The 25,893-nt window shown below is 62.1% G+C and overlaps 2 protein-coding genes across 2 annotated transcripts in view; both read right to left on the bottom strand.

Moving 5' to 3' along the window:
* Positions 1 to 1,094: 1,094 nt before the first annotated feature.
* Positions 1,095 to 5,192, bottom strand: GRWD1 (glutamate rich WD repeat containing 1). Its single transcript, XM_040978293.1, has 7 exons — positions 4,842 to 5,192; positions 4,593 to 4,710; positions 4,127 to 4,283; positions 3,052 to 3,265; positions 2,832 to 2,974; positions 2,546 to 2,743; positions 1,095 to 1,790 (listed from the first exon to the last, which is right to left on the bottom strand). The coding sequence occupies exons 1-7, from the start codon at positions 5,026 to 5,028 to the stop codon at positions 1,473 to 1,475; spliced, it is 1,335 nt and encodes a 444-aa protein (XP_040834227.1). The 5' UTR covers positions 5,029 to 5,192; the 3' UTR covers positions 1,095 to 1,472.
* Positions 5,193 to 6,091: 899 nt separating this feature from the next.
* Positions 6,092 to 25,893, bottom strand: part of GRIN2D (glutamate ionotropic receptor NMDA type subunit 2D) — a 28,318-nt gene continuing 8,516 nt past the window's right edge. The window contains exons 5-14 of the mRNA XM_040978292.1: positions 24,168 to 24,282; positions 23,821 to 24,032; positions 23,480 to 23,648; positions 22,967 to 23,120; positions 21,054 to 21,179; positions 20,606 to 20,835; positions 19,563 to 19,723; positions 8,416 to 8,603; positions 8,050 to 8,282; positions 6,092 to 7,935 (exon numbers count right to left, since the gene is read on the bottom strand). Of these exons, the coding sequence (XP_040834226.1) occupies positions 6,616 to 7,935; positions 8,050 to 8,282; positions 8,416 to 8,603; positions 19,563 to 19,723; positions 20,606 to 20,835; positions 21,054 to 21,179; positions 22,967 to 23,120; positions 23,480 to 23,648; positions 23,821 to 24,032; positions 24,168 to 24,282 (2,908 nt within the window). The 3' untranslated portion in view covers positions 6,092 to 6,615. The remainder of the gene's footprint in view (positions 7,936 to 8,049; positions 8,283 to 8,415; positions 8,604 to 19,562; positions 19,724 to 20,605; positions 20,836 to 21,053; positions 21,180 to 22,966; positions 23,121 to 23,479; positions 23,649 to 23,820; positions 24,033 to 24,167; positions 24,283 to 25,893) is intronic.

Raw genomic sequence — 25,893 nt, 5'->3', positions numbered from 1 at the left:
CAGCTCCCCACCCCCGGCTGACCTGGGAGCAGCTTAATGTTTCCATATAAAGGAGACGTGGGGCTTAAGGTGCTTCAGCTCCTTGTCAAAGCCACTACCTAATCTGCACCCCAGAACCCCCCTTCTCCCAGGAAGACGTCTAGACTTCCCGAGGTGGAGGCATCCCCCTCATGCCCCACCTACATACACCAGGAGAGCCAACATGGGGGGGGGGCGGCTGGGGCTGCGGAGACCAGCTGGCCCCAAGACAGGCAGGGAGAGCCTAAGGCAGAGAAACAGGCAGGACCGGGCGGTGGTGGGTAGAGGGTGCTGGGCCAGGAGCAGCAGCGACCTCGCCCTAGGAGACGGAAGCATGGGGGAGAGGAGGTTGGGAACCAGACATGCCAAAGCAGAGGATCTGCAATGGGGCCCCCAGGGCTGGGGGCAGCAAACCTGGGGAGCGAGACGCTTCTGCGACTGGAGCCGGTCCCCGAGGGGACTACAGCACAAGTGGGGGCCTCCCCTGTTGCTCCTAAGGGCAGCGGGGGGGCAGAGAGAATGGGGGAAGAGGAGAGAGTGGGGCTGGGATGCTGCAGGCCGCACGTACCTGGTGGGGCAGCCCACCCCCATGCCCTTGCCGGGGCCCTCTGTTCAGCCGGGGGACGCCGGGGGCCTGCAGGGCTGCGGTCCGGCCTCGACCCCGGAGCCTGTGCTGGAGAGGACGATCTCCAAGCCGACAGGCAGATCAGAGGCCTGGATGGCGGGGGCAGGAGGGGGTGTGGCCAGCAGCGCTGCAGAGGGGGAGGCCGGCCAGGCCAGCAGCTGGGCAGCAGCCCAGGCAGGCTGGAGACACAGGTGGGGGGCAGGGAGGCACCGAGGGACAGGGACAGCGATGAGCGAACAAAGCAGGTGGGGGGACAATGGCGAAGGGTACGAGATGGGGGACATTTGGGATGAAACCTCAGTGGGTGGGGGTGCAGGATGAGACCCCTTCACGCCCACGTTCACCCTGGCACCTGTCGGGTCAGGGCCTGAGCACACAACAGGGGCCGACTTCCTGACCGCCCTCCTCCGGCTTCGTCAAGGCGCAGGGCCAGACAGGCAGAGCCTCCACCTACCCGAGGGCTGTCCACTCCTTTATTGCCCAGCAGGAGCCCTGCAGCTCAGGGAGGGGCGACTCCCTTTCAGCCCCCTGCTGGGGAGTCCTGATCAAACCCTGAGGGCCGGAAGACAAGGGTGGACCCCGAGCTGGCTGGAGGAACCCACACCCTGGTCAGGCCCCACAGTCCGCAGCACAAGGGCCATCCTGGGCCCGCCAACCCTGAGTGGGTCCCAGCAGGGATGGCTTTCTGGAGCGGCGGCGGCAAGAGCCATGCCTGGACTGGACCGTGTCTGATGGCCCTTGGTGGGGCGACAGCCCACGTCCATCCGAGCCTTTCCAGGGAGGCAGCGTCCAGTTCAGGTCCTAGGCAGGAGGCCAGGCCGGGGCAGCGTCAGACGCTGATGGTGCGGAACACGGTGAAGCCCGACAGGGCAGTGCTGACGAGGACGCCAGGGCACTGCGGGTGCCAGTGCAGCTCCTTCAGGTCCGTCTCGCCCTGGTGCACGAACAGCAGCTGCTGGGGGAGGTCCGCCAGCCCTGGCTCGGCCTCCACCTCGCCCGCCTCGGGATCCCGCTCCACGGCTAGGTCCCACTGCGTGATCTGATTGTCTGCACCGGAGGCCGCAAAGACCCCACTGTCCTGGGGGTGCCACTCGACAGAAGTCACAGGGGCCACGTGCTGCTTGAAGGTGGCCACCGGGGAGCCAGACTGTGGGGGGAAACGGAAGTCAACAGCCACGCCCCACAGTCCCGTGGCCCACGGCCCACCCGACCAACCGAGAGGGACATGGCGCAGCCAGCAAGGAAGCTTCCTGTCCCAGCATGGCCAGGAAGCCCGTGCCCTGCACGCCCCAGCTGCCTGCCTCGGCTTCCTTCCCTCTGAGACGTTCTCCGAGGGACCTACTCCCAAGAGCGCTGCAGGCAGTCAACCCTGAGCGTGACAGGGGCTCCCCAGTGCTGCTGGGGATGGGAGCACCTCCAGCTGCATCCTGCAGTCTGGGAGCTAAGATCCACCCCCAGAAAAGCCTGCCCTCCCAACCCCGATTGAACCCATGGAAATGGCCAAGCAGCGGGGGGATGGCAGGCCACACCGTGTCTCTCCTGCCGAGCGCCCCTTCCTGCTGCGCCTCCTGGCCTTCCTGTGCCTCAGTTTCCACTCCTACGAGGAGTGACCTGTGTTCCAAATCTCAGCCATGCTGCAAAAGCCACTCAAAGGACAAACTACGATTCCCAGCAGGCCCTGTGTAGGGCTGCCACGTGTGCCCCACGGGCAGATGGGACTTGTAGTCTCTGCTGCCTTGGGCCCCTTGTCACTCCTCACTGTCCTCACACAGACCACAGCTGGTCCTCCGGCTGAGCCTCCTCATCCACAGCCCGAGGGGGCTGGCCTCTTGGAGACACCCTGGCTCTGGTGGTCAACACCTCCGACGAGGGGAAGCCCTGCAGGTCCCTTCAAGGAGATACCTTGAACTGCCGTAGGTCCCACACCTTGAGGGCCCCGTCGTCCCCCCCACTGAGCAGGAAGGGCTCTCTGCGGCTCCAGTTGATGACGTTGACGTCCCCATCATGGGCAGCAGCTGTGGTGAGCATGCAGGCCTTGCCTGGGGCTGCACGGATGTCCCAGATGCGAATAGAGGCGTCGGCTGAGCAGGAGGCGAAGACCTGGGCGTGGGGGAATTTGTGTGACTCGGATGTCCCCCCCACGCTGCGGTGACGGCGCCCCTCACTGGGCCAGTCAGCCCTCCCTCACCGTGTCCTCGGTTGGTGACCACTGCAGGTCCTCCACGGAGCGCGTGTGGCCCACAAACGGCCGCTGGTCCACGTGCCAGGAGCCGCCGTCCGTTGGCGTCCAGAGGTGGATGTTCTTGTGACAGTCGCCGGTCAGCAGGCGGCCTGGGGGTGGCGTCAGGATGCTGTCCCCGCTCCCTCCCGGCCCCACACCCGGCCTTGCCTCCACTCCAGGGACTTACCAGGCACACGGGGGGACCAGTCGAGAGCGAAGCCCTCTCCCATGTGGCCAGCAAAGGTGAAAACGGGCTTCACTCGGGCCTGCTCGTCCCGGAGGAAGACCGCCAGGGCCTGGGGGTCATCCACCACCTGCAGCAGCCGCCGCAGCGTAAACACCTCCACCTGGCCCTTCTCTGACCACACCGCAGCCACGGGCTCCTCGCCTAGCCACGACACCTACAGGGCAGGAAAGAGCAGGATTTGCCAGAATTAGAACTCCTCAGTTCCTGTGGGCTGGGAGTGCAGATGGGTGAGCGGAGGTGACGGGGGAGGGTGCAGACTGAGCCCACGCAGATCCCCGAGGGACCCCCTTACAAGAGCCGGGTCCTGTGTACCTGCTGCACGCCCTCCAGTGCCTCCCAAGTGCTGTAACAGCCTGCATCCAACAGGGGGCTCTTCTGGGCCTGCCCTCCTGATTTCACCCCTCGTCCATTCAGGGAACAGCTCAAAGCTCGCCCTGCTCCTGCCCTGCTCCTGCCTCACCTCACGGCCACTCCCTACCCTCTGACCGCTTCTTCCTAACTGGCCTCTGCCCTTCAGCAGCTTCTGGCATCCTGCATGCTCGCTGTTTCTTCTTGCCCTTTCCCTCACGGGCATGTTCAAGTTCCCGCAGCCAGAGGCTGCCGGCTGCAGCGTGGGCAGCGCCAGGACAGGACCCAGCCTTGCCAACCCATTCTGTCCACACATCGCCCCGCGCAGGGGAAGTGAAGCAAACACAAAACACAGCCTTACAGCCTCAGAATCACAACAGCTAACACACACAGCCCATCACACACACCTGCTGTCCTGCACGAGACTCTGCTTGTCCCTCACACGTGCCCCCTCAAGCAAATATTGTTAATGTTCACCATTTACCAACCATGAAAATGAACATAAAGAAGAAAAAAGCTAGCCACATCATCCTAGCACTTGACAATGATTTTCGAAGTACAAAGACTCCCTTGAGATAAGCATATGTCCCATAGCCGAAGGGCACGAGCAGCTGGTCAGGACAGGGATGGGTATGGGGGCAGCTGGCCAACCCTCCGGGAACTGTACCCGCACTCGGTTGATGCCGCCGTAGTGGGGGACCATGGCCAGCTCCAGCTGTGGCTTCCGCTCCTCTTCATCCTCCTCATCCTCCTCTTCATCATCACTGCCCTCTGAGGCTGGGGGCTTGGTGCCATGCAGGTTGTGCATGCGAAGCATCATGAGTCTGGGGGGGAGGGGGGACAGTGTGTCATGGAAGGGGGACAGAGCCACAGTGAACCCACACCGCTGAGTCTCCCTGGGATCTGGGCAGCAGGGAACCCTCACCCCCAGGTATCTCTGGGATCTGGGGAACCCACACCCCGGGTCTCCCTGGGAGCTGGGAGGCAGTGAACCCACACCCCGGGTCTCCCTGGGATCTGGGCAGCAGGGAACCCACACCCCCGGTCTCCCTGGGAGCTGGGAGGCAGGGAACCCACACCCCCGGTCTCCCTGGGAGCTGGGAGGCGGCAGCCCTGGTCGCGCCCTGTCGCACCTGTTGTTCTGCGCGCTGTCGGCTTGTGTCCCCGCGCACAGGTAAAGTGTCAGAGGAAGCTGGGTCCGGTTGTCTCCCAGATGATCTCGGACTATGTCGAAGCTGAGACACGGGGCGCCTGGGGAGGGGCGGGGGACGCTCGGAGAGTCGGGAAGCCGCGACCACGGACCCCAGTCACCTTCCCTGCGGATTCGGTCTAAGCTGTAACAGCCCCTTAGACCCCCGATTTCCCAGGGCGTCCCCCACTACCTGTCTGCGCCCGGTGGTACAGCACATAGGCCTCCTCGTCCATGACCAGCTCCTCCCCTTCGCGCAGCGGAGGTCCCCGCCCGGGCAGGTAGACCTGGCTCCGGCCCTCAGAGCCGGGCTCACCCGACTCTGCCTCCATGGGTTCTCCGGCTGCACACGTGCGCCGCCGCCCTTTGCGCGCCGCCATCTTCGAGCCCCTCACACCGCCGGCGCGCGGCGAGAACGTCACTTCCTGCCCCGTAAGGCCCGCCCCGCAGCGCGGTTCCCTTGGAAACCTCCCGCTTCACCTGTTGACGAGGGACGTGGCGTTGGGGAGCGAGAAGGGGAGCCTCAGGCACGGGGTCCTGGCCCGGCAAGAGCAACCAGCAGAGCCCGAGGAGCCGTCTTGCCGCGTGTCCTCGAGGAGTGGCAAAGGCTCCTGGGAGTTGTAGTCCCGTGCGAGGCTTCTTGTAATTCCAGAGGCTGGTTTCTCCTGCTCCGTTAGGATGGCTTTAACTTATCTCAAAATGCTTTCCGTGCACGCTCGGTGGCTTTTATTCCGACGAATATACCCCTCTAGGGGGCGGTCAGAGTGGACCTCTAGCCAGCAGGTCCACTCTGCAAGCGCCCTGCCCGCCCGCTGGCACCTGTGGGTGACCTGAGCCCTCACGGATGAGGCGGCCGCATGGGGACGGCTCCCCAAGTGTTCCACGTCATTCTCTTGGGGTCCCCCTCACCTCGTGGTCTCTGCTCGCTCCCCTCCATCTCCCATTAACTCCCTGGGTTTTGTTTTTTTGTTGTTTTTCCTCAGTAGAGAGGCTGCCAGGGAGAGGGGCAAGGGGCTAACACAAGACACGGAGCCCAGGCCGGGCCTGAGGAGCCATAAAAACGTGGTTTATTCCAAACACTGCGATGTGGAGGACGGGGTGGGCAGGGAGAGCGGGCGGGGAAGGGGGAGCGTGTGTGTGGAGTCCCAGACGCTCCACCACCCAGCCCCAGACCCTGCTGGAGATCTGGGAGGAGGAGGGGGCTTGGAACCGGGGGAGGGGGTCCTGCTGGGTCATCACTAAAGGGTCACTAAGAAGGGGAGCGGTGGGTGGCACCCCGGCTGGAAGGGAGGTGCGGCCAGGGTTGGGGTGGTGGTATCAGTTGGATATGTGTCCTGGGTCACAGTAGGAAGAAGAAAAAAAAAAAAAGCCACCGAAGGTGGGCAAAGAGGGGGCGTCACGGTTTGACATCGACGAGGGTCACAGTCTGGTCGGGGCACAGTCCTGGGTCGGATGACCATTTTGTAGGTGTCGGGAAGTCACAGTCTGGGGTCAGGGGGTTTCTCAAGTGTGGCGGGGCTGAGGTCTGGGGGGGGGGGTCACAGTTTGGCAAAGGAGTCTCACAGTTTTGAGTCCCGATGGATGAAAGTTAAAAATGCCTTCCCCGGAGGCGTGGCTGGGGCCGGGGAGCTGCACAGTGATGTGGGGGGCCACGGCCCCGGGCCTGGGGACTGGGGCGCGGGCAGGGCAAGACCACCCCCACCACCTCCCGCCCCTTCTGCTGACGTTAAAAAGCCCTTATCGGGTTTATTTAAAAAAAAAAAAAAAAGGTCCGGAGGGCTGCAAGCCCCCCTCGCTCAGAGAGGCTGCGATGAGATGTGAGCGCCCAAGCCCCTCGGATGCGCCAGTTCCAGGCGGGGGTCCCCACAGCTCTTTCCCCTTCCCAGCCCACGCGGGTCCTGCCACTGCGCGCGCGCCCCCCTCGGGCCGTGGCCTGCGCTGACCGAGGGGGGCCCCTTCGGGTCGCGTCATACCTCGGACTCGAGGCTGGAGAAGTGTGCCGAGCCCCTGCGGGTGCCCAGGTCCCCGCCCCGGTGTCTCCGGTGGGGCGCGGCGGGCAGCGGCGGCCCCCAGTGCGCGGCGTGCGGGCACCGGCGCGCGTGGCGCGAGGGCCCCGTGAGCCTGCGCGTCGGGGCGGCGCGGGGACACGAGCTGAGGTCCTCGAGCGAGCGCGAGGTGGGCGCGGGCGGCGGGAGGTCCCAGCCCCCCGCGGCGCGCCGGTGCCGGTGGTGGTGCGGCGCGGCGGGGGCGCGGTGCGAGGCCCGCGGGCGGTGAGGGTGCTGCCGCGGACACCCGCAGCGGGCGCGGCGCCGAGGCGGGGGTCCCGCGGCCCAGGGCGGGGGCGGCGGCGCCCACCAGCCGCCGTCCAGGCCGTCGTGGGAGCAGCTGAGATGGCGCGGCGGCGGCAGCAGCTCCAGGCTGGCGCAGTGGCGGCAGTGCCAGGCGGCCGGGCCGCTGCGCGGGGGCAGGTAGTCCCAGCTGCCGGCGCGCCAGCCCCCGAGCTTGTCGACCGACCAGTAGCGGCCGGGCGGCGGCCCGAGGCGATCGGCGTAGGGGTACGGGAAATCGGCGAACCACCAGGGCTCCAGGCCGCCCAGCGACGCGCCGCCCAGGCTCTCCGAGTCCTCCGAGTCCGACGGGGACGGCTCGAGGTCGAGGTAAGGGCACGGGGGAGGCGCGGCGCGGCACGGGGGCGGTGCTGCCGGAGCGCCCCCGCCCGCGGCCCCCGCGCCCCCCGCACCCGGCCCCAGCAGGGGCTGGCTCTCCGGGTCGGAGCGCGGCCAGCGCGCGGGCGCCGGCGGGCTCTCGTCCTCGAAGGCCAGGCGGCAGAGTGGCGGCCCGACGGCCGAGGCCGAAGCGGCGGGGGGCGCGGGGGGCGAGGGGAAGCCGGAGAAGGCGCCGGCGGGGGGCTCGGCCGGCTCCTTGTCGCGCACGATGGCGAAGTAGGAGGGCGGCGGCTTCTGCGGGGGCTGCTGCGCGGCCGGCGGGGACAGGGGGCGTCCGGCCGCGCCCCGAGGGGCCGCGCGCGCCTCGCCCAGGCCCAGCCCCTGCGGCTCGATGGGGCCGTAGTAGCGGTGGAAGCCGTCGGCCAGGCCCGAGGCCCCGGGCGGCCCGGCGCCCTTGGCCCGGCGCCAGCGGTCCACGGCGGCGCGCTCGCGGGGCACGAAGGGTGCGGGGCCGGGTGCTGGGCGCGCGGTGGGGTACGCGGGGCTGGGCAGGGGCTGCGGCGGCGGCGGGGGCTTGGCTGGCGGCGGGGCGGCCTCGGCGCTGCAGCAGCTGTACATGCCCTGCGGGGACGGGATGTAGGTGGTCAGGTCAGCGCCCCGGGGAGCGCCCAGCGTCCCTCCTCTCCCACCTACCTGCGCCCTCCAGGCTCCAGCTCCCGCCCCTTTGCCCCATACCCTGGAGAAAGCCAGTAGGAAATCCATGCGGTGGGTGGGTCCCAGGCAGTGCCTCAGGCGCCAGTACACCAGGTGCTCCCAGGCGAAGACCAGCAGCGACAGGCCCATGGCCACCAGCAGCATGTAGAAGACGCCGGCCATGTTGTCGATGTCCAGCTTACTGCTCATCACCTCGATCTTGTCGTTGTGGCAGATGCCCGAAAGCCACAGACGCTCCAGCATTTCGATCTCATCTGGGGGGAGCCGAGATGGCGCGCTGTGAGCACCCTGCAGGGCATCCCCAACCACCAGCTGCGCTGGCACCCACTCGCTCCCCGGGGGACCCGGCCGTGGGTGGGCTGCCCTGCGCACGGCGCGGCGCCGCACCATCTCCCAGGAACTGCAGCAGCGCCAGGTCAATGGGCCGCTTCCAGCGGGAGCCCTTGTGCAGGGCGATGCCGTAGCCCGTGGTGGCGAAGACCTTGCCCGAGCCGATGGTGACCAGCTTGCAGCCCTCGTCCTTGCGGGCCATGTAGTTGAGCACAGCCGCGTCGTAGATGAAGGCGTCGAGCTTCCTGCAAGCAGGGGACAAAGGCAGGAAGAGATGAGTGCCCCCCCCACCCCCGCACATCCTCAGCCCTAAAGCCTCCAGCCTAAGGCATGCTAGAGAATCCAGCCAGTCCCCGTGCCCCTTGGCGCCTCCACTTCCCTGTCTGTGAAATGGGTCTGGCCGTACCCAGGGACAGAGCTGTGGCCGAGGCTGCCAGTGCCAGGGGCACGCAGAGACGCCCGGCAGTGCGTTAGCTGAGCTCCAGAGAGGTGGGTGTCAGAGCCTGCATTCTGAAGAAAATCTAGGAAGGGACTTCCAAAAATTTGTGCGAAAATAGAGTAAAGGACCAGGTTAGTAGTGCAAAAAAAAAAAAAGTGGCTTTTTTTTTAAGAGATTTATTTATTTTTATTGGAAAGTTAGGTATATAGAGAGGAGGAGAGACAGAGAGGAAGATCTTCTGTCTGATGGTTCACTCCCCAAGAGAGCACAACCGCCAGAGCTGAGTCAATCTGGAGCTGGGAACCTCCCCCAGGTCTCCCATGTGGGTGCAGGGTCCCAAGGCTTTGGGCCGTCCGCGACTGCTTTCCCAGGCCACAAGCAGGGAGCTGGATCAGAAGAGGGGGGCATCCAGGACTAGAACTGGCAGCCGTATGTGCCGTGCTGCAGGTGCCAGCCCTGTCTAGTAACTGACTCCTCATCACCTCCCAGGATAGACGCTGTCTCGTTCAGACGGGGCGGGCGGACACAGGCCTGGGGGAAGGAGAGCCAGGGACGGGAACGGGTGTCTCACGGCTGGGGTCCCTGGGCGCCGTCTCCTTCACCGCGGCAGCTGTTTTACGTCTGTCTCTGTGGTTGCTGGATGGATCCCAGCCTCGCCCGAGAGACCTGAAGCCAGGAGAGCATGAGCCCAGCCAGGCCACGGCTCCCGGCTCACACAGCTGATGTGTGAGAAGAATCAATGAGTGAATGAATGAGCGAATCTGCACCACGGAGCGCTGGGTAGCCGTGCTAGCAGAGCAGTGTCCAACACATGAAGATGTCCAGGGGCAAGGGGCGGGCGTCGGGTCAGCCCATTCTGAGTGTCTGGTCCTGGCCCGCTGCTCTGCTTCCAACCCAAGTCCCTGCTCATGCTCCCGGGAAAGCAGCGGGAGGTGGCCCGAGCTGGCTCAGCCCTGGCAGCTGTGGGTACACGGGGACAGGGACGGAGCTGACGTAGACTCCTCTGTTGCTCTCTGTCTGTTATTGTGACTTTCGACTAAATAAATAAATGATACTTGAGTGGGGCAAAATTTTGATCGCTGTTACTGTGAACACCAGGCCTGGTTGTAGCAGGGAGGCGCCTGCCACAACCTCACCCAGGGAAGTGTCCTCTGAGGATGGCATCCAGGGACCACCCCTCCCCCCTGGCCACAGCAACCACCGGCTGCACGTGCTGCTGACCACTGGCCACTGGTGTCACTGCAGGGGCAGCACTTTACATTTGAGTTCATTGTCACCAAGCGAAAGTCGTAATGGAGGGTGCAGGGCCGGGACAGGGCGAGTGGCTGGACACACCCAGTGTGCGTCACCTGGCGGGCCGGTCACGCGTGCACGTTCCCCCTGAAGGCCTGGGTCTGCGCGGCCGTGAAGGAAGAGGAGCGAGTGAAGAGTGGCCGGGAAGGGGTGTGGACGCAGAGAACCCTGTGTGCCACTGCGGTTGCGTTCATCCTGCTGTATTCTTGCCTCACGGCGCCTGCTGCCGCCTGCTTAGGCGCTGTAAAACCGTAGCTGTTCCCTGGGTGGCCCACCTCCCTCCTCTGGGTTCTGCGGTGCGGTCCGGTAAGACAGGGACCCCGGGTGGTGGGCTCACCGCTGTAGCACGGCAGGCGCATGACAAAAGGTTCTTGCACCCCTGGGGCTGGTTTGCGCCAAGCACTGCATTGAGGTGAGAACTCATTAACATAGGAATGGGTGCTAGGAGGATCCCACGGCAGAACAGGGGAGGAGGGCGTGCGCCAAAGGAGGCCAACACACCAGCAATTCTGTCCCTGCTGTGGGAGAAGCTGAGCCTGCTGATGGCGTGGCTTCCCCGGGGGGACCAGGAGGAGATGCTGGGATTTTTCACATCTTTGGTGAATACCCATTTCACTGCTTACCTATAAAGGCAGTAGCTGGCCCGTGCTGTACCGGGAGCCCACAGCTGTGAGCCGACCATGCCACGGCTGCTGGCTCCCTGGCATCTCACGCTAAGCGCTGTCCACCATGGTAACTATCGCATGGCACTGTCTGCGTTTATGTTTTCAGCTCCCTGCTCGTGGCCTTGGGACCCTACATTCGCGTGGGAGACCCGGAAGAGGCTCCTGGTTCCTGGCTTCAGATCGGTGCGGCTCCAGCAGTTGTGGTCACTTGAGCAGTGAATCATTGGACGGAAGATCTTCCTCTCTGTCTCTCCTCCTCTCTCTATATATATCTGACTTTGCAATAAAAATAAGTAAATCTTAAAAAAAAACACTATCCAGTGGGTGGACAGTTGATGGATGGGAGCCTGTTTGGTTTATGTCACGGGGCTCGACTGGCCAGGGAGCTGGTGCTTCACTGTTTGTGTTCCTCTCTGTGTCCAAGTCAGTCGGCCTGTCCGGCTGTCTCCCCAGAAGACACGTTAGAGCCGGCGCTGTGGCCGAGCGTGGGATGCCACCAACAGCCCCACCGTTCTCAGGAGGCAGCGGTTGCTCAAGAATTGAGTCTCTGCCACCCACATGGCAGTGCCCTATAAAGTCATGGGCCCCTGGTTTGGCGCAGTCCAAGCTCTGCTTCTTTTTTGTTTATTTATTTATATTGGAAGGTCAGATATACAGAGAGGAGGAGAGACAGAGAGGAAGATCTTCTGTCTGATGATTCAGTCCCCAAGTGAGCTGCAACGGCCGGTGCTGGGCCAATCCAAAGCCAGGAACCAGCAGTTTCTTCTGGGTCCCCAGCATGGGTGCAGGGTCCCAAGGCTTTGGGCCGTCCTCCACTGCTTTCCCAGGCCACAAGCAGGGAGCTGGATGGGAAGTGGAGCTGCCAGGATTAGAACTAGTGCCCATATGGGATTGTGGGGTGTTCAAGGCGAGGACTTCAGCCGCTAGGTCACCGCACTAGGCCCCCGGTTTGGTTGTTTTGGGCATTTGGGGGAGTGAAGCAGCCGCCTCAGGATCTCTGCTCTATCTTCCTGCCTTTAAAATAAAATTAAAATTTTAAAAAGATCAGAGATCCGAACATTTCAAGCTTAATAAAAAAGGGTGTAAGAAAAATGAATCTTCTTAGCAACGGAGCAGGAGATCAAGAGGAAGGAATGCAGGAGAAGAGTCTAGAAGCTAAGGGTCTAATCAGGGTGTGATCTAGAAAGAAGAGAAGCAGAAATGAAAGCGCAGGCCACACCTGTGAAGGATTTCAGAGCAGTTTACCACAGCTGGCGGAAGGACGCGATCCGTGGGCCTGGTCACCAAGGCGGGTTACTAAATGCTGGGACGGGGTACACAGGCAGGCAGGCACCTGAACCCTAAAAAAGCTGGCTCTCTAATCTCCCCAGCAGGCTCAGGGTGCACAGGATGCGCAGGAGAGCAAGGTGCGGGGACATGAGAAAGAATGGGAACTCGTGAGCCGTCGGGGTGCAGGCCAGGGGAGGCTGCTCCACCAAGATGCGGTCGGCATGGGCTGGTGCTGTGGCACAGCCAGCTAAGCTTCCAGCTGCGGCGCCAGCATCCCATATGGGCGTCGGTTCAAGCGGCGGGCGCTCCGCTTCCCATCCAGCTCCCTGCTCATGGCCTGGGAAAGCAGCGGAAGATGGTTCAAGTCCTTGGCTTCCTGTGCCTGAATGGGGGACCCTGGCTAGAGCCCTGGGCTCCTGGTTTCAGCCTCGCCAAGCTCCGGTCATCTGGGGGAAGAGCTTTTCTCGCTGTCTTTCCCTCTTTGTCACTCTGCCTCTCGTATAGATACTTTTTTTTTTTTTTTTAATTAAAGCCACCGAAGCATTAACAGTTAAGGCTGGTGCCGGAGGGAAGGTGCTGCAGGTGCAGGCGCGGCAGCTGGGCCAGTGTTTACACAGTCACGGCACGGCCACCTTGAATATTCATCCAGCCACGCTCCCAACGTGGGAGGCTGCGTGGATTTAAATAAGAATATGAGCACGTGCCTTCCTCAGGGAGAAGAGGAAATGCCTAAAATTGAAAAATCAATAGGGAGCCGTACAAACATGGTGTTTAGAGTCAGGGAGGAAAACAGCGCGCGTGGGTGAGGGGCGGGTGCAGGGCCTCCTGGCGCAGACCCCGGGAGGCCTCGGCCCCTCAGGGTGCCCGGCTCCCATCCCTGGGTCCCTCACAGCTCTCTGCCGGTGAGGGCACTCTCAGAGGGCACGGGAGATGGCTCAGATTCCTGCATCCCTGCCACCCACTCGGGAGAGCGGGACTGAGCTTCTGATTCCCCACTTGAGCTCAGCTCTGTCCTGGCCATCGCAAGCACCTGGGGAGTGGACCAGGGCGTGGGCGGGGAGTCTCTGTCAGTCTTCTTTGGTCTTTCTCTTGAATATTTTAGAAGGCAGAAAGTAAATGAGGTGAGGGCCCAGCATGGTAGCCTAGAGGCTAAAGTCGTCGCCTTGGCAGGCACTAGGATACCAAATGGGTGCTCGTTAGTATCCCAGCTGCTCACTTCCCATCCAGCTCCCTGCTTGTGACCTGGGAAAGCAGTGGAGGACGGCCCAGAGCCTTGGGACCCTGCACCCACATGGGAGACCTGGAAGAGGCTCCTGGCTTCAGACTGGCTCAGCTCTGGCAGCCTTTGCGGCCGCCTGGGGAGTGAATCATTGGACAGAAGATCTTCCTCTCTGTATCTCCTCTCTCTGTATATCTGCCTTTCCAATAAAAATAAAATAAAAAAACAATAAAAAGATTTACAAAGGGATACTAGAGAAAAAAGGATTCGTGGCAGCCGCAGAGCAAGCAGGAGGCGGGAGCAGGAGGCGGCCCTGGGGGTGATGAAAGCTCCCTCGGGGCTGGTGGTCACCTGGGCTGCCCGCGCCAGGGTCCCCACTCAGCCTCTGCTGGGGTGGGGTGTGCTGGGGTGCCCCTGCCTGATTATCCCCAGGTCCAAGCCCCAACCCCCAGTTCCTCCGGATGTGCCCGGATGGAAGATCAGGACGACCGGAGGCCTGGAGGGTTGGACCTGTGGCCGAGGGGGAGGGGGAGGAGGCCTCAGGGAAAGGGGGTCTGGGCCGTGGGGTGGGACGGAGTGGAATCGGACCCCTGGGAAACCAAGCTGAACTTCAGTGAGCGGGACCAGCACTTGGCCACGTGTGACGTGCAGCGCAGGGATGAGATGTGGGGGTGACAGCGCGTGGCCAGGCTGGGACAACACAGCAAGAAGGAGAGCCCAAGTGGACGCACCCAGTCGGCGCGCGTCACGGCGCAGCGCATGGCCCCCTCCAGGCTCAGGAGAACGCGGGAGTCGGGGGTCAGGGATCCCCCTCACCAACAAACCCCCGCAACAACCCCGGTCTGAAACCCCCGCAACAACCCCAGTCTGCCATGAGGGGAGTGGGAGGCTGGACGGCAGGAGAGAGTGGGGAACCGCCATTGCCCCCGGCACCCGGCAGGAGCCGCCAGTACAACAGGCTGCTCGGCTGGTGGTACAGCATCGCCCTGCTGGCCGCGAGGGCCGCTGCACCCACGGGGGAGACCCGGGCAGCAACCTGGAGCTTGACATCTGTCTCTCCCTTTTTCTAACGGACTTTTTTTAGAAAAGATTTTATTTTATTTTTACTGAAAAGTCAGATATACAGAGAGGATGAGAGACAGAGGAAGATCTGTCCGTTGATACTCCCCTAGTGGCCGCAACGGCCTGAGCTGAGCTGATCTGAAGCCAGGAGCCTCCTCTGGGTCTCCCACACGGGTACAGGATCCCAAGGCTTTGGGCCGTCCTCGACTGCTTTCCCAGGCCACAAGCAGGGAGCTGGATGGGAAGTGGAGCTGCCGGGATTAGAACTGGTGCCCGTATAGGATCCCAGTATGCGTAAGGTGAGGACTTCAGCCACTAGGCTAAGGCGCCAGGCCTTGTAACTGACTTTCTAATAAATAAATCTTAGGGGGAAAGTCTACAAGAAGGATACGGGAGGTGGCTCAAGCTTTTCTTTTTTTAACCCTTTAGAAGCTGGAGAACAGGCCTGACTTCTGGTGAGGGGACGGTTTGTGGGAACTGGTTTTGGGGGATGGGGAAGGTCTTCCCAGCAGGCTCCATTGCCACTGTTCCCCAGTGAGAAGGAAGCCGGGCTGCGGCCAGCCGTGCTGCTCCCTGCCCAGGACGCAAGGCGGGTGGCCAGGCTGGGCAGAGCTGCCCGCTTTGCCTGCAGGGAGGTGGCGGAAGATCTGGAACTCCCAGAGGGAGGCGCTGGGGAGAACATGGAAGCACAGAAGGGGGAGGAGGGAGAGTGAGTCAGCCGGCTGGGAAGAATCCTCTAGGGTTGAGGGGGGCGAGCGAGGACAGCAGGAGGCTCCGGGGCAGGGGGTGCCAGAGCCTTGACGCTGTGTGTTGGTGATGGTTGTCACAGACGGGCTGTCCCACAAAGCGTTTCCATGCCCCCATGTGTGCGGGATCGGGGTGGGAGGGTCACGGGCACCCCAGAATTCAGACCTGTGCAGGAAGTGACTGCAGACGGGGTCCTGGGGTTGGCTGCAGACGGGGTCCTGGGGGTCTTAGGGGTTGGCTGCAGTCTGGGTCCTGGGGTTTGCTGCCCCTGTTCCTTCCGGTTCCCTGTGAGAACCGTGGCTGCCCCAAGCTGGGTGGTGAGGAATGCAGTCAGATTGATACCCCCTGCTTCTCTCTGGGTCTCAGTGCAGCCACAGGAAAACTCTAGAACCTTGCAGAGGCTGGGACAGCCTAGGCAGGACTGCCCTTCACACTTGCAGGCCCCAGCAGGGTCTCTGGTGGGGATTAAGGAGCAGGGAAGACACACATAGGGGGCCAGTGACACGGTCCAGGAAGCGATTTGGATTGGCAAAGGGGAGCTGGAGGCTGAGGTGAGCCTGGGAAAGCCAGAGACTTGCGAAGTTCTGAAAAAGAGGGGGCTGGCATGTGGGAGAGCTGGAAGATGCTCCTGGCTCCTAGCTTTGGATCTGCTCAGCTCTGACTGCTGTGACCACGGGGGAGTGAATCAGTAGATGATGAAAGATCTGTCTCTCCTCCTCTCTGTAATTATGATTTTAAAACAAAATAAATTAGATTTTAAAAAGGGGGGCAGGGAGGCCCCGATGACAACTGGGGGTGAGGAGGAATAATAGCAAGAGGCAGAACTGGTCACTGACGCTGTCAGATCGGAAGCTGCCACCAGATGGCGCTGTCGAGCCCGCCAAGTGAGTGAGCCTGGGCCGGGCAGCCAGAACAGCGAGCCGGGCCGGCCAGGCCTCCATCTGCCCAGCTGCAGGTTCAAGTCCCAGCTTCTCCGCTTCTGATGCAACCGCATGATAAGGAGCCTGGGAAGGCACCCGAAGATGGCCCCAGTGCTTGGGCCCCTGCCACTCGCTTGAGAGGTCGGGATGGAGTCCCTGGCTCCTGGCTTCAGCCTGGCCTAGAACATTTAGATGGAGGAGTGAACCAGAGAATGCCTTATACAAGCTCAGAAATTTGGGCCTAGTGTTGTGACATATCAGATTAACCTGCTGATTGCGATGTCACAATGGAACACCAAGCTGAGTCCCGGCTACTCTTCTTCCCACTCAGCTCTTTATTAAAGGCCTGGGAAAAGCAGTGGACGACGGATCAAGGGCTTTGGTGCCATAGAGGAGACCTAAAGGAAACTCCTGGCTCCTGCTGCCGGCCTGCGTCCACCCTGGGGAGTGAACGTGCAGATGGAAGGTCTCTGTCTCTTTCTCCTGCTTTCTCTGTCACTTTTAAAAAAAAAAAAAATCTGTTTTTTAAAAATTTTTAAATATTTCCTTTTTTTAAAAGATTTATTTATTTATATTGCAAAGTCCAGATATACAGAAAGGAGGAGAGACAGAGAGAAAGATCTTCCATCTACTGGTTGAATCCCCAAGTGAGCTGCAACAGCCGGTACAGGGCTGATCTGAAGCCAGAAGCCAGCAGCTTCTTGCGGGTCTCCCACATGGGTGCAGAGTCCCAAGACTTTGGGCCGTCCTTGACTGCCTTCCCAGGCCACAGGCAGAGAGCTGGATGGGAAGTGGAGCTGCTGGGATTAGAACCGGCGCCCATATGGGATCGTGGTACATCCCAGGCAAGGACTTTAGTCGCTAGACCACCATGCCGGGCCCAACAAATTTATTTCTTATTGGAAAGTCAAATTTACAGAGAGGAGGAGAGACAGAGAGAAAGATCTTTCATCCACTGCCTCATTCCCCAAGTGGCTGCAACAGCCAACCGGAGCTGAGCCAACCCGAAGCCAGGAGCCAGCAGCTTCTTCTGGGTCTCCCACGCGGATGTAGGGCCCCAAGGCTTTGGGCCGTCCTCGACTGCCTTCCCAGGCCACAGGCAGGGAGCTGGAAGGGCCCTCAAATAAATCTTAAAAAAAAAAAAAAAAAATACTACCATTCAGAAGAGGCAAAGGAAGTTTTACAAAGAAGCGAGTAAGTGTTAGGAGAACAGCGCGGGGGAAGGAGAGGCTTTGGCAAGGAGAGTCTTCAGGAGCGGCAGGTGCCTGGGGGCGCGCTAGGAGGGGGCTGAGGGACCCCCAGGGTACAGGGAGCTGTGGAGAGCGGCGGGCAGCAGACTGGTCCAGCCCGTAACTCGGAGCCTCCTCAGGGAGGTGACATTTGCAGCGGCCGCGCTCCTTTGCCTCCCTCCACTCGAAGGGACGTTTCAAGTAAACGAGGCCTTAGACATCTGGCACGGAGCCTGGTACATCAGAGGCACTCGATAAATCTTGCTGAAGGAATGAGTGGCCGGATGAATGCACAGCGTGGAAAGGATGATGGCTTTTTCCACTTGTATACGGCGAGCTGACTGAGCTAACGCCGCCGGCTCTGCAGCCCCAGTGACCGCGCCTGGGGCCTTGGGCAAAGGGGGTGCTGTTCTGGGCCCCATTGCCCCCAGCCCGGTACCCCCACAGGGGAGGGGGCTAAGAGGGGTCCCTATGGCCCGTGGTCCTGGGGCAGCCTCCACATGCTGCAGAGGGCCAGGAAACAGAATCGGTCGCTCCATCAGGCGCCTGGGAGCCTCTGTGCGGCCTCCCGGGGCAGGCCTGGCCACGGTGCCTACCCAAAGCCTAGGGCTCAAACCAGCCCCGTCCTGGTGATTGACGGGAGGCAAGGAGGCTGAAGGGGTCACGGAGGGCCCTTCCAAAAAAAGCACGGTGGGAGCCACAGGTGAGGCAGCTGACCCGGGGGTGCAGGACTTCTCAGCCTCCCTTAGGGAGACACGTGGCCTGGGACCCCTAGAAGCAGCATGGAGCACTAGAGGAGGGGAAGGGGACGCAGGGGGAGGCGGGAGGAGCGGCACCTACGAGGCAGTAGAGTCCCCACCTACCATGCCCACATCCCATAGGGAGGCGCCTTACAGTCACGACTCGACCTTCAAATAACAGTGGCAAAAAGAAGCAGCAGTTCTTGGAGCCGGCATGGTGGCTTAGCAGGCTAATCCTCCACCTACAGTGTCGGCATCCCATGTGGCCACACATTTTAGCCCTAGCTGCTCCACTTCCCATCCAGCTCCCTGCTTGTGACCTGGGAAAGCAGTGGAGGACGGCCCAAAGCCTTGGGACCCTGCACCCGTGTGGGAGACCTGGAAGAAGTTCCTGGCTCCTGCCTTCAGATCAGCTCAGCTCTAGTTGTTGTGGCCTCTTGGGGAGTGAACCAAAAGATGGAAGATTTCTCTTTCTCTCCTTTACTCTCGGTAAATCTGCCTTTCCAATAAAAACAAATGAATCTTTAGCAGAAGAAGAAAGGGAGGGCGAGAGGAAGGGCGAGGTCCTCTACCTGCAGGTTCCCTCCCCAGATGGCTGCAAGCACGGGAGCCATGCTGAAGCCGGGACCCGAGCTCCATCCCGGCCTCTCCCGCAGCGCAGAGGCCCCAGCACCTGGGCCATCCACGGCCGGTGTCACAGGCCTCTTAGCAGGGAGCTGGATCTGACGTGGAGCAGCCAGGATTTGAACCAGCACTCATAAGTGATGCCCGCACGGCCCAACTATGTTGAAACCCTGAGTTTCTTTTCTTGCAATAGGTTGAGCCTTCAGGGCGCTTAAGGGTTCAGGATGCGATCCCCAAATTCCCTCTGCCCCAGGAAGGAGCAGGGAGATAGGCGAGTGACGTGGGTGAAGGGAGAGCCACTGTGCTGGCCGGCCTCTCGTCGGAGCCTTAGGGTTTGGGAGGCTGATGAACCAAAGCCAGCTCTCCCCGGGTGTTGACTCTGAGCTGAGCCAGCAGCTGCAGGGTGCCAAGCACTAGCTAGCTCCCGCGGCCTGCACGTGCAGATGCATCCCCACAGTGACCTGGGCACCCACACGGGGTTTCGGGGCGTGGGTTGCGCCTGCCAGGCCCATTTCGCAGACACAGGGAGGTGGAGGCACTTGCCCGGGGTCACAAAGCGCCAGAATCTGAGCTTCCTGGGGGGAAGCCCTCCCCAGTCCCCAGTGCTCCCCGCGTGGCTTAGTCCTACCCTTAGCCCCGCCCCATCTCACTGCGACCCCGCCCATGGCCCTGCCCCTCCCTACCTGTGGCCCCGCCCACCTCGTAACCCAGCCCCACCACTGACCCGAGGCCCCGCCCAATAATGACCCCACCCACCTTCGGCCCCGCCCTGCACTTCCATCCAGTAGCCCCGCCCACCCAGTCTGCGGCCCTCCCTCTTCTCCACAGCCACGCCCACGCGGTGACCCTTGCCCCCTGCCAGTAGTGGCCCCGCCCCATCCGGTGGCCCCGCCCTCTTCGCCATAGTCACACCCTGACTCCGCCCGGTCAGCAGTGGCTCCGCCCCACCCTGTGGCCCCGCCCACCGGCCTGCAGCCCCGCCCCCGAGCCCGCTGACCCTGCTTTGAGCTGCGTGAGCGCCTCCTCCACGCGGGGCTGGTTGTAGCGCACCATGTAGCTGTGCATGTCGGGGTAGTTGCTGCGGATGTTCTTCTCCGTGGACCCGTTGGGCACCGTGCCGAACTTCAGGGGCGGGTACTGCTCCTGGGGCCGCTGGAACTGGGGTGGGGGTAGGGGGATTGTCAGGGTGCGCCCCCCGGGGCATCGCGCACCCTTCCCGCAGCCCCACACTCGCTCCCCCACAGTAGAGCGTTCATGCTAGAGCATTGCTGTGCTTCCCCAGCTGACCATGTCAGGGCAGCCCTGGGCCCCGCGGCTGCTGACCCATCTGCTCAGAAGCAATTGTCTCAACGACCTCTGCCGTCAGGGGTCTGTGGTGTCGGTGGCAGTTGTGTATAAAAGGTCTTCAAAGAGTTCCCAGAGCAATGCAGACCAGGAAGTAGCTGTGCGCGTTCCCAGATAAATGCACCATGCGTTCCCATTCTCCATGCACTTTTTCAAGTCCTCCCGTACACGACCAGACTCAGCTGGGCCCAAGCCTCCCCCACCGCGTGCTCAGCACATTCTCTAGCCCACGCCACTCCAAGGACAAAAACCTGTCCTCACAACCCATGCAGGGGGTCCCCCTTGCCGGCCGGGATGGCTGCGTCACCCCTTCTGGTCCAGAGGGACCTGGCAGGGCAGCTGGCAGGCCAGGGCACCCGCTGGGAGGAGCTGCGGGGCGAAGGCTGGGCCTACTGAACTCGTTACAGTCCCAGTAGGTTGGACTTTCCGTGTGTTGGTCTTGGTGTTTGCTTTTCCGGTCACTCGTATCTTACAACAAGCACTGGATCGGAGCTTTCCAAAGCTAGGGCTTCACTGGCCTAGAACGTTCCCTCCGGCACCCCGAGGACGCTGGGGGACAGGCTCTTCCCTGAGGGGTATTCAACACACCTTTTCCTCCTTCCAGAACATTCCATCCTCCCACTCTGGAATTCTCGGGAAAAGACTTCCAACTGCAGTGCCAACCCCCTCCACACACACACACACACACACACACACCTTGCGGTCGCTGAGCCCAGACACGGTGTCCACATACTCCTCCTGGATCATGAAGGCGGCCAGGTTGGCTGTGTAGCTGGCGAGGAAGATGACGGCAAAGAAGGCCCACACCAGCACCATGATTTTGCTGGTGGTCCCCCGGGGATTCTCCACGGGCACTGAGTTATTGAACACCAGAGCCCAGAGCAGCCAGATGGATTTCCCAATGGTGAAGGTGGAGCCGCCTGGGCCTGTAAAACAGGTCAAGTTGGAGATATAACCACCAAATTCCTTCTGCTCCCTGAGGGAGCAAAGAGAACTACAATTCCCAGTGGCCCTTGGGACCTTTGGCATCTTGGGCTATTGCTCAACTCCCCAGGGGCTGCTGGGAATTGTAGTTTTTTCTGCAGTCTGGGGTGTGTGTGGGGGGGCGTGCTCCCAGGCAGGGGGTTGGGGAAAGGCCACTCACGCTTGCCCGTGGCCAGGCTGCGATTGTAGCCCACGGGACTGAGGTACTCGAAGATGAATACGGTGACGGCGACCACGGTGAGGCACATAACAAACATCATCACCCACACAGCGGGGCTGTAGGGCTCTGGGGACATAAACACAGTTGTCTGGTTATAGCTCGTTGCATCCCATCCCTGTCTGACCCATCCGTTTCCATCCACTGGGCTGCTTCCCCTTCCTGGGGACAGCCTGCTGGCCCTGGAGCCTGTCTCCCAGAGAGAGCTGTTGGAGCCCGTGGCTTCACTGGGACCCGTCCTGAGCGTCTGTCTCCACCTGCCCCAACTGTTCATCACATCCCATGTGGAGCCCCAGACCCAGGCCAGACTCCACTCTCCTCCCCTCCTCCGTTCTCCCCTGCAGCCTTTCCCGGTCCCCTGCTCCTGCAGCCCCACCCTGGCTACTTGGACCCCTCCTCTCCAGGACCGGAACCCTCACGGCTTATGTCTCCCACCCTCAACCACCTCCCTGGCTCCCCAGGCTGATTCCTCCAGCACTGCTCCTCCGCTGCTCACAGCCCTCTGGGGGCTCCAGGGACAGAGTCCACCCCGTCCCTCCTCCTGGTCTCCTCTCTGTGTTGGGCTCCAACACCCTAGCCTGTCCTTCACACAACCTCCCATTGCTCAGGCTCCCCAGCACACACACACACACACACACACACTACCACTACTTTTGAGATTGGGAGTGAGTGATGCTCAGGCCCCATTAGCGCAGACTGATAGAACTGCCCCCCGTCCAACTCCCCAGCCCATCCCAGCAAGGTCACTGGCCCGACTGTCACTGCGGCATCATGCGGGCAGCCCTGGCGCCTCCCCTGGGCAGCTCGGTGGGGGCAGAAACAGGACCTTGTCACTCGCTTGCAACGAGGAGGTGCGGCCTGCAGGCAGGGCCCCATGCCGTGCCGCTGAGCCGAGTGCCCTGCAGGGACCTCAGCGCAGGGACATTGTTAGGGGGAGACAGAAAACACAACACAAAGGCGGGGATGTGTCTGCTCTCCAAGGATCCTGGCTCAGACATCAGAGAGCCAGCGGGACCTGACATGAACCGCCACCGCTGCCTGCATGTCCACGGCCCCTTCTGTCCTCCCAGCCCACGTGGATCGCAGCTTCCTGCCCACAGCTCACATCTGTCCACTTGTCTCGGGCACAGGTCCTTGCAGTTCCACCCTGGCCTGGGGGTGCTCCCCGTCAGCCTCCTGCGCCCCCAGAGTGGGGCATGAAAAAAGCCCTGATCTTACCCTATACCCTCAAGAGGCACTGCTGAAAGAGCAAAACCCAAAATGCCTCCCCCTCACACAAAGCCCTGCAGGGCCCACCCTTCCCTCCCAGCGTCGCCCAGCCGCCACACACATCCCACCATGGGACCCTGGCCGTGCCCTCTGCCTCACCGGCTCTTCCAGCCAGGCCAGGCAGGACGGGGCCCCTCCAAACGGGCCTTCTCCCTCCAGCCTCACCACACTGCCCCTATGCCTCTCTGTCTCTCTGTCCTGGCCTGACGTCTCGCGGGGCTGATCACTACTGCAAGTGGTCCTGCCCGTGACCCTTTAGAGTTCATTGATTGATCCCCTGTGAGGCTATGGGGCGGGGGACAGGGACCTAGAGGACAGGGGGCAGTGTCACCCCTTGAGCACCAGCGGGTGTCTGTGTGTGTGCCCTGATAGTGACCTGTGTCCACCGCTCACCCTCGTCCGTCTGGACCGAGGGAGCTGCAATTTTTCGGGCTACACTTTGCACAGACACCCTGGCCTGGGGGTGCAGGGGAAGTCTCTCCTTCCTCAACTCGCTCCTTGAGCTTCACGGTCAAACGCTGTCTTTCCAGCTGTCTGACCCAAACACCGTGTGCTAGGGGGCAGCTGCCCGCCTGGGACTGGCTCACCGAGGAAGGCGGAGGGCGACACGGTGCCGTTGCTCCGCGCCACCATCACGCTGATGCCAGTCTCCACGAAGGGCACCGAGAAGTCGACGATCTCAGAGCGCTCCTCGTTGATGGTGAGGGAGCCGATGGCCATGTCCGCACGCTGGTAGAACACCTGGGGGTGGGCGGGGGAGCTGGGCCGGGGAGCATGGGCACACCCCAGCCGGGCCAAGAGCCAGGGTCAGCAGGGGCGGTGGCAGGGGCAGCGAGGGGTCAATCAGAGAGGGACCGGGGAAGGTGGACGTGAAAGAAAAGGGAACGGGCGTGGGAGAGGCAGTCCCCTCCCACCTTATCCCGCTGCCCCATCAAGGCCTCTTAAAATCCGGGGGTCCCCTCTTCAGGCTCTGCCTCCCTTCTCCTATCAGTTCCGCTCTCTGCAGCCCCTAGAAAAATCCCTCTTGGGAGGGCCCTGCCCCCATGCCATGCGACGCCGCCCCCTCCCTCGGCCCCGCCCCTTCCCGGAGCCCCGCCCACCTCGCCGATCATCCCATTCCAGACACCGTCGATCTTCTTGCCATGCTTGCCATTGGTGACCAGGTAGAGGTCGTAGCTGAAGCCGATGGTGTGAGCCAGCCGCTTCAGGATGTCGATGCAGAAGCCCTTGCAGCATCGCTTCTCTGGGCGGGGGGCGTCGGGCGGAGGGCTGCGGGAAGCAGCAGGCTTGGGGTGGGTTGGGGGCACGGCCCCGCGGGGTCCCCTGGCATGCCACTGTTCAGGTTAGTGCCGGTAGCAAGCAGCTGGCTCTCTCGGGGTGGGTGTTGTGGGTGCATGGCACCCGGGCAGGGGAGGACTGGCGGGGGCTCCCGGGGTTTCACCTGTGTGTGTGGTTGAGCTGGCTGCGGCAGGGCACCGAGTCACGGATGCAGGTGCCGCTGATGGGGTCCGCGGGCTCCACGATCACGAACGGCCTCTCCTCCAGCGTGGCCACCGTCAAATGCTGCGTGTCGTCCACCGGCTGCAGGAAGCGGCCGTAGCGGGACCACAGCGGGTACTTGAGGCGCAGGGTCTGCTGCTCCCAGCTGCCCACCTGGGTGGAGATGCGGGCAGCAGTTGGGCTTGCTGGGGTGGGGAGGGCAGCCCTGGCATCCCGCCCTCCCAAGCTGCCCTGGGTTCCAGGCCTCGCTGTGTGGGCAGCACTTCCCCGTCCTCCCCCAGGACTCACCACCTCCCACGTCCTGTCTCTGGTGAGGGAGATGACCACCAAGGAGGGATTCACCAGGAAGCCATCCTCGTTGAACGAGTAATCGCGGTTGTCCCAGGTGATGTTCATGAAGTACCTGGCAGGAGCAGGGCGGGAGGGGGCAGGTGGGCACAGAGGCCCCACGACACTCCCCCAGATCTCCCGTCCACTGGCTCACTCGCCGAGTGTCCGCAGAGCCCGAGGCTGGCCCGGGCCTCGGCGCGGAGCCTGGGATGCAGCACAGGTTTCCCACATAGAGGGCAGGAAGCCCACAGCCTGAGCTGCCACGGCTGCCGCCCAGGCAAAGCAAGAAGCTGGAGTTGGTATGGGACCTGGGCACCCTGCTATAAGATGCAGAGGTCTTAACTGGCGTCCTCTTAGCTACTAGAGCACGCATGCCGGCCCTGCGTTCTGTCTGCTTCTTTGATCGCCTCTTGCCTTCCCGTGAGACTGGGGGCATGTGAGGGAGAGCAAGGGACTTGTTCAACACTGCAGGCTCACAGCAGTGCCTGTCACACAGCAGATTCGCAGGCCTTCTCAGTGCAGGGAGGGGGCGGGGACGCATCCTCAAGTCTTGGTGTACCCATCGTCTCCTCCCTGACTCCACAGGCTGACCTCTGACCTGCGTGCCTCAGCGTGACAGGTGCAGGGGCTGGGAAGTTCTGCTGTATGAAGCTGGAGGGCCAGGGGGAGTGGTGCTGCAGCCCTTGGGAAAGCCCAGGCTGCTCCGGACTGCCAGTTTCCTGCCGACGTGTGCCTTGGGAGAGAGCAGGTGCTGGCCCAAGGACTCGGGTCCCCGCCTCCCACCGGAGAGGCCTGGATAGCGCTCCAAGCTCCCTGGCATTCGGGAAGTCTCTCGGCCTCTCAGAATTAATTAATTCGTTCATTAATGAATTCAGCTCTAAAAACCATCTAGAGAGCTGGGTGGTGGCCAGGCAGGACTGGAGTTATGAGGGGTTAGACATTCTGGGTAAGGAGCTGCCGAGTCTCCGAGGAGCGGGGAGCCTGATGGAAGGCGGGACAGCGACGGGTTAGCGACGGAGAGGAAGCAAGAGATGAAAGAGGAGCCGGCCCCAGGTTTGGCCTGGATTCCGACATCTGCCTTCCTGCGTCTGTTTATCTTTCCAGTAATCCACCTTTTCCCTGAGGAAACGGGAACGACTCTGGGTCCCTGGTGACCAGCCCTGCCGTGGCTGAGCCCCCCTCCCAGGTGCTCCCGGGGTGCCTGAACTGAGGGACCCCGTGTTCGCAGAAGAAGGGAGGTCCACATTCCTATGAGTGCTGGCTGAAGTCCTGGCGACCTTACTTCCAATCCAGCTCCCTGCCAATGCGCCCTGGGAGGCAGCCATGGGCAGGAGGAGACCCGCATGGTCAGACCCGGATGGAGTTTTGGTCAGGCCCCAGCCCGGCCCAGACCTGGCTGATGTGGCCATTTAGGGAATGAAAGGGTGGAGGGAAGATCTGTGTCTCTGACACTGGGCCTTTTAAGTAAACAGTGAAGTAGACCCAGCAATGTGCACAGCCAGGCGTGGCCCAACTGGAGCTGGTGTCCAGCCAGCCCGAATGGACGCTGCCGTGAATGACCAGGGAGCTAGCCCCGACTCCCTTAGGTGACCCAGCCTCTCCCACCTCATTGACTCAGAAGATAAATGCTTCTCTCTCCCAGTCTTCGCTCTGCTCTAGAGACAGACCCACTCAATCATGCATA

Source organism: Ochotona curzoniae, unplaced genomic scaffold (assembly GCF_017591425.1).
Source record: "Ochotona curzoniae isolate NIBS_2020 unplaced genomic scaffold, NIBS_Ocur_1.0 contig_2861, whole genome shotgun sequence".
Classification (NCBI taxonomy): Eukaryota; Metazoa; Chordata; class Mammalia; order Lagomorpha; family Ochotonidae; genus Ochotona; species Ochotona curzoniae.
The sequence above is the reverse complement of the archived record's forward strand: the minus strand, read 5'-3'. Positions and strand labels throughout refer to the sequence as shown.

Excerpts from the sequence above, each read along its gene's own strand:
- GRWD1 (XM_040978293.1), bottom strand. The coding sequence starts at position 5,028 with ATGGCGGCGCGCAAAGGGCGGCGGCGCACGTGTGCAGCCGGAGAACCC. Across the intron at positions 3,266-4,126 it reads GCGGCATCAACCGAGTGCGG|GTGTCGTGGCTAGGCGAGGA; the intron begins GTACAGTTCCCG and ends CCTGCCCTGTAG. Across the intron at positions 1,791-2,545 it reads GGGACCTACGGCAGTTCAAG|TCTGGCTCCCCGGTGGCCAC; the intron begins GTATCTCCTTGA and ends TTCCCCCCACAG.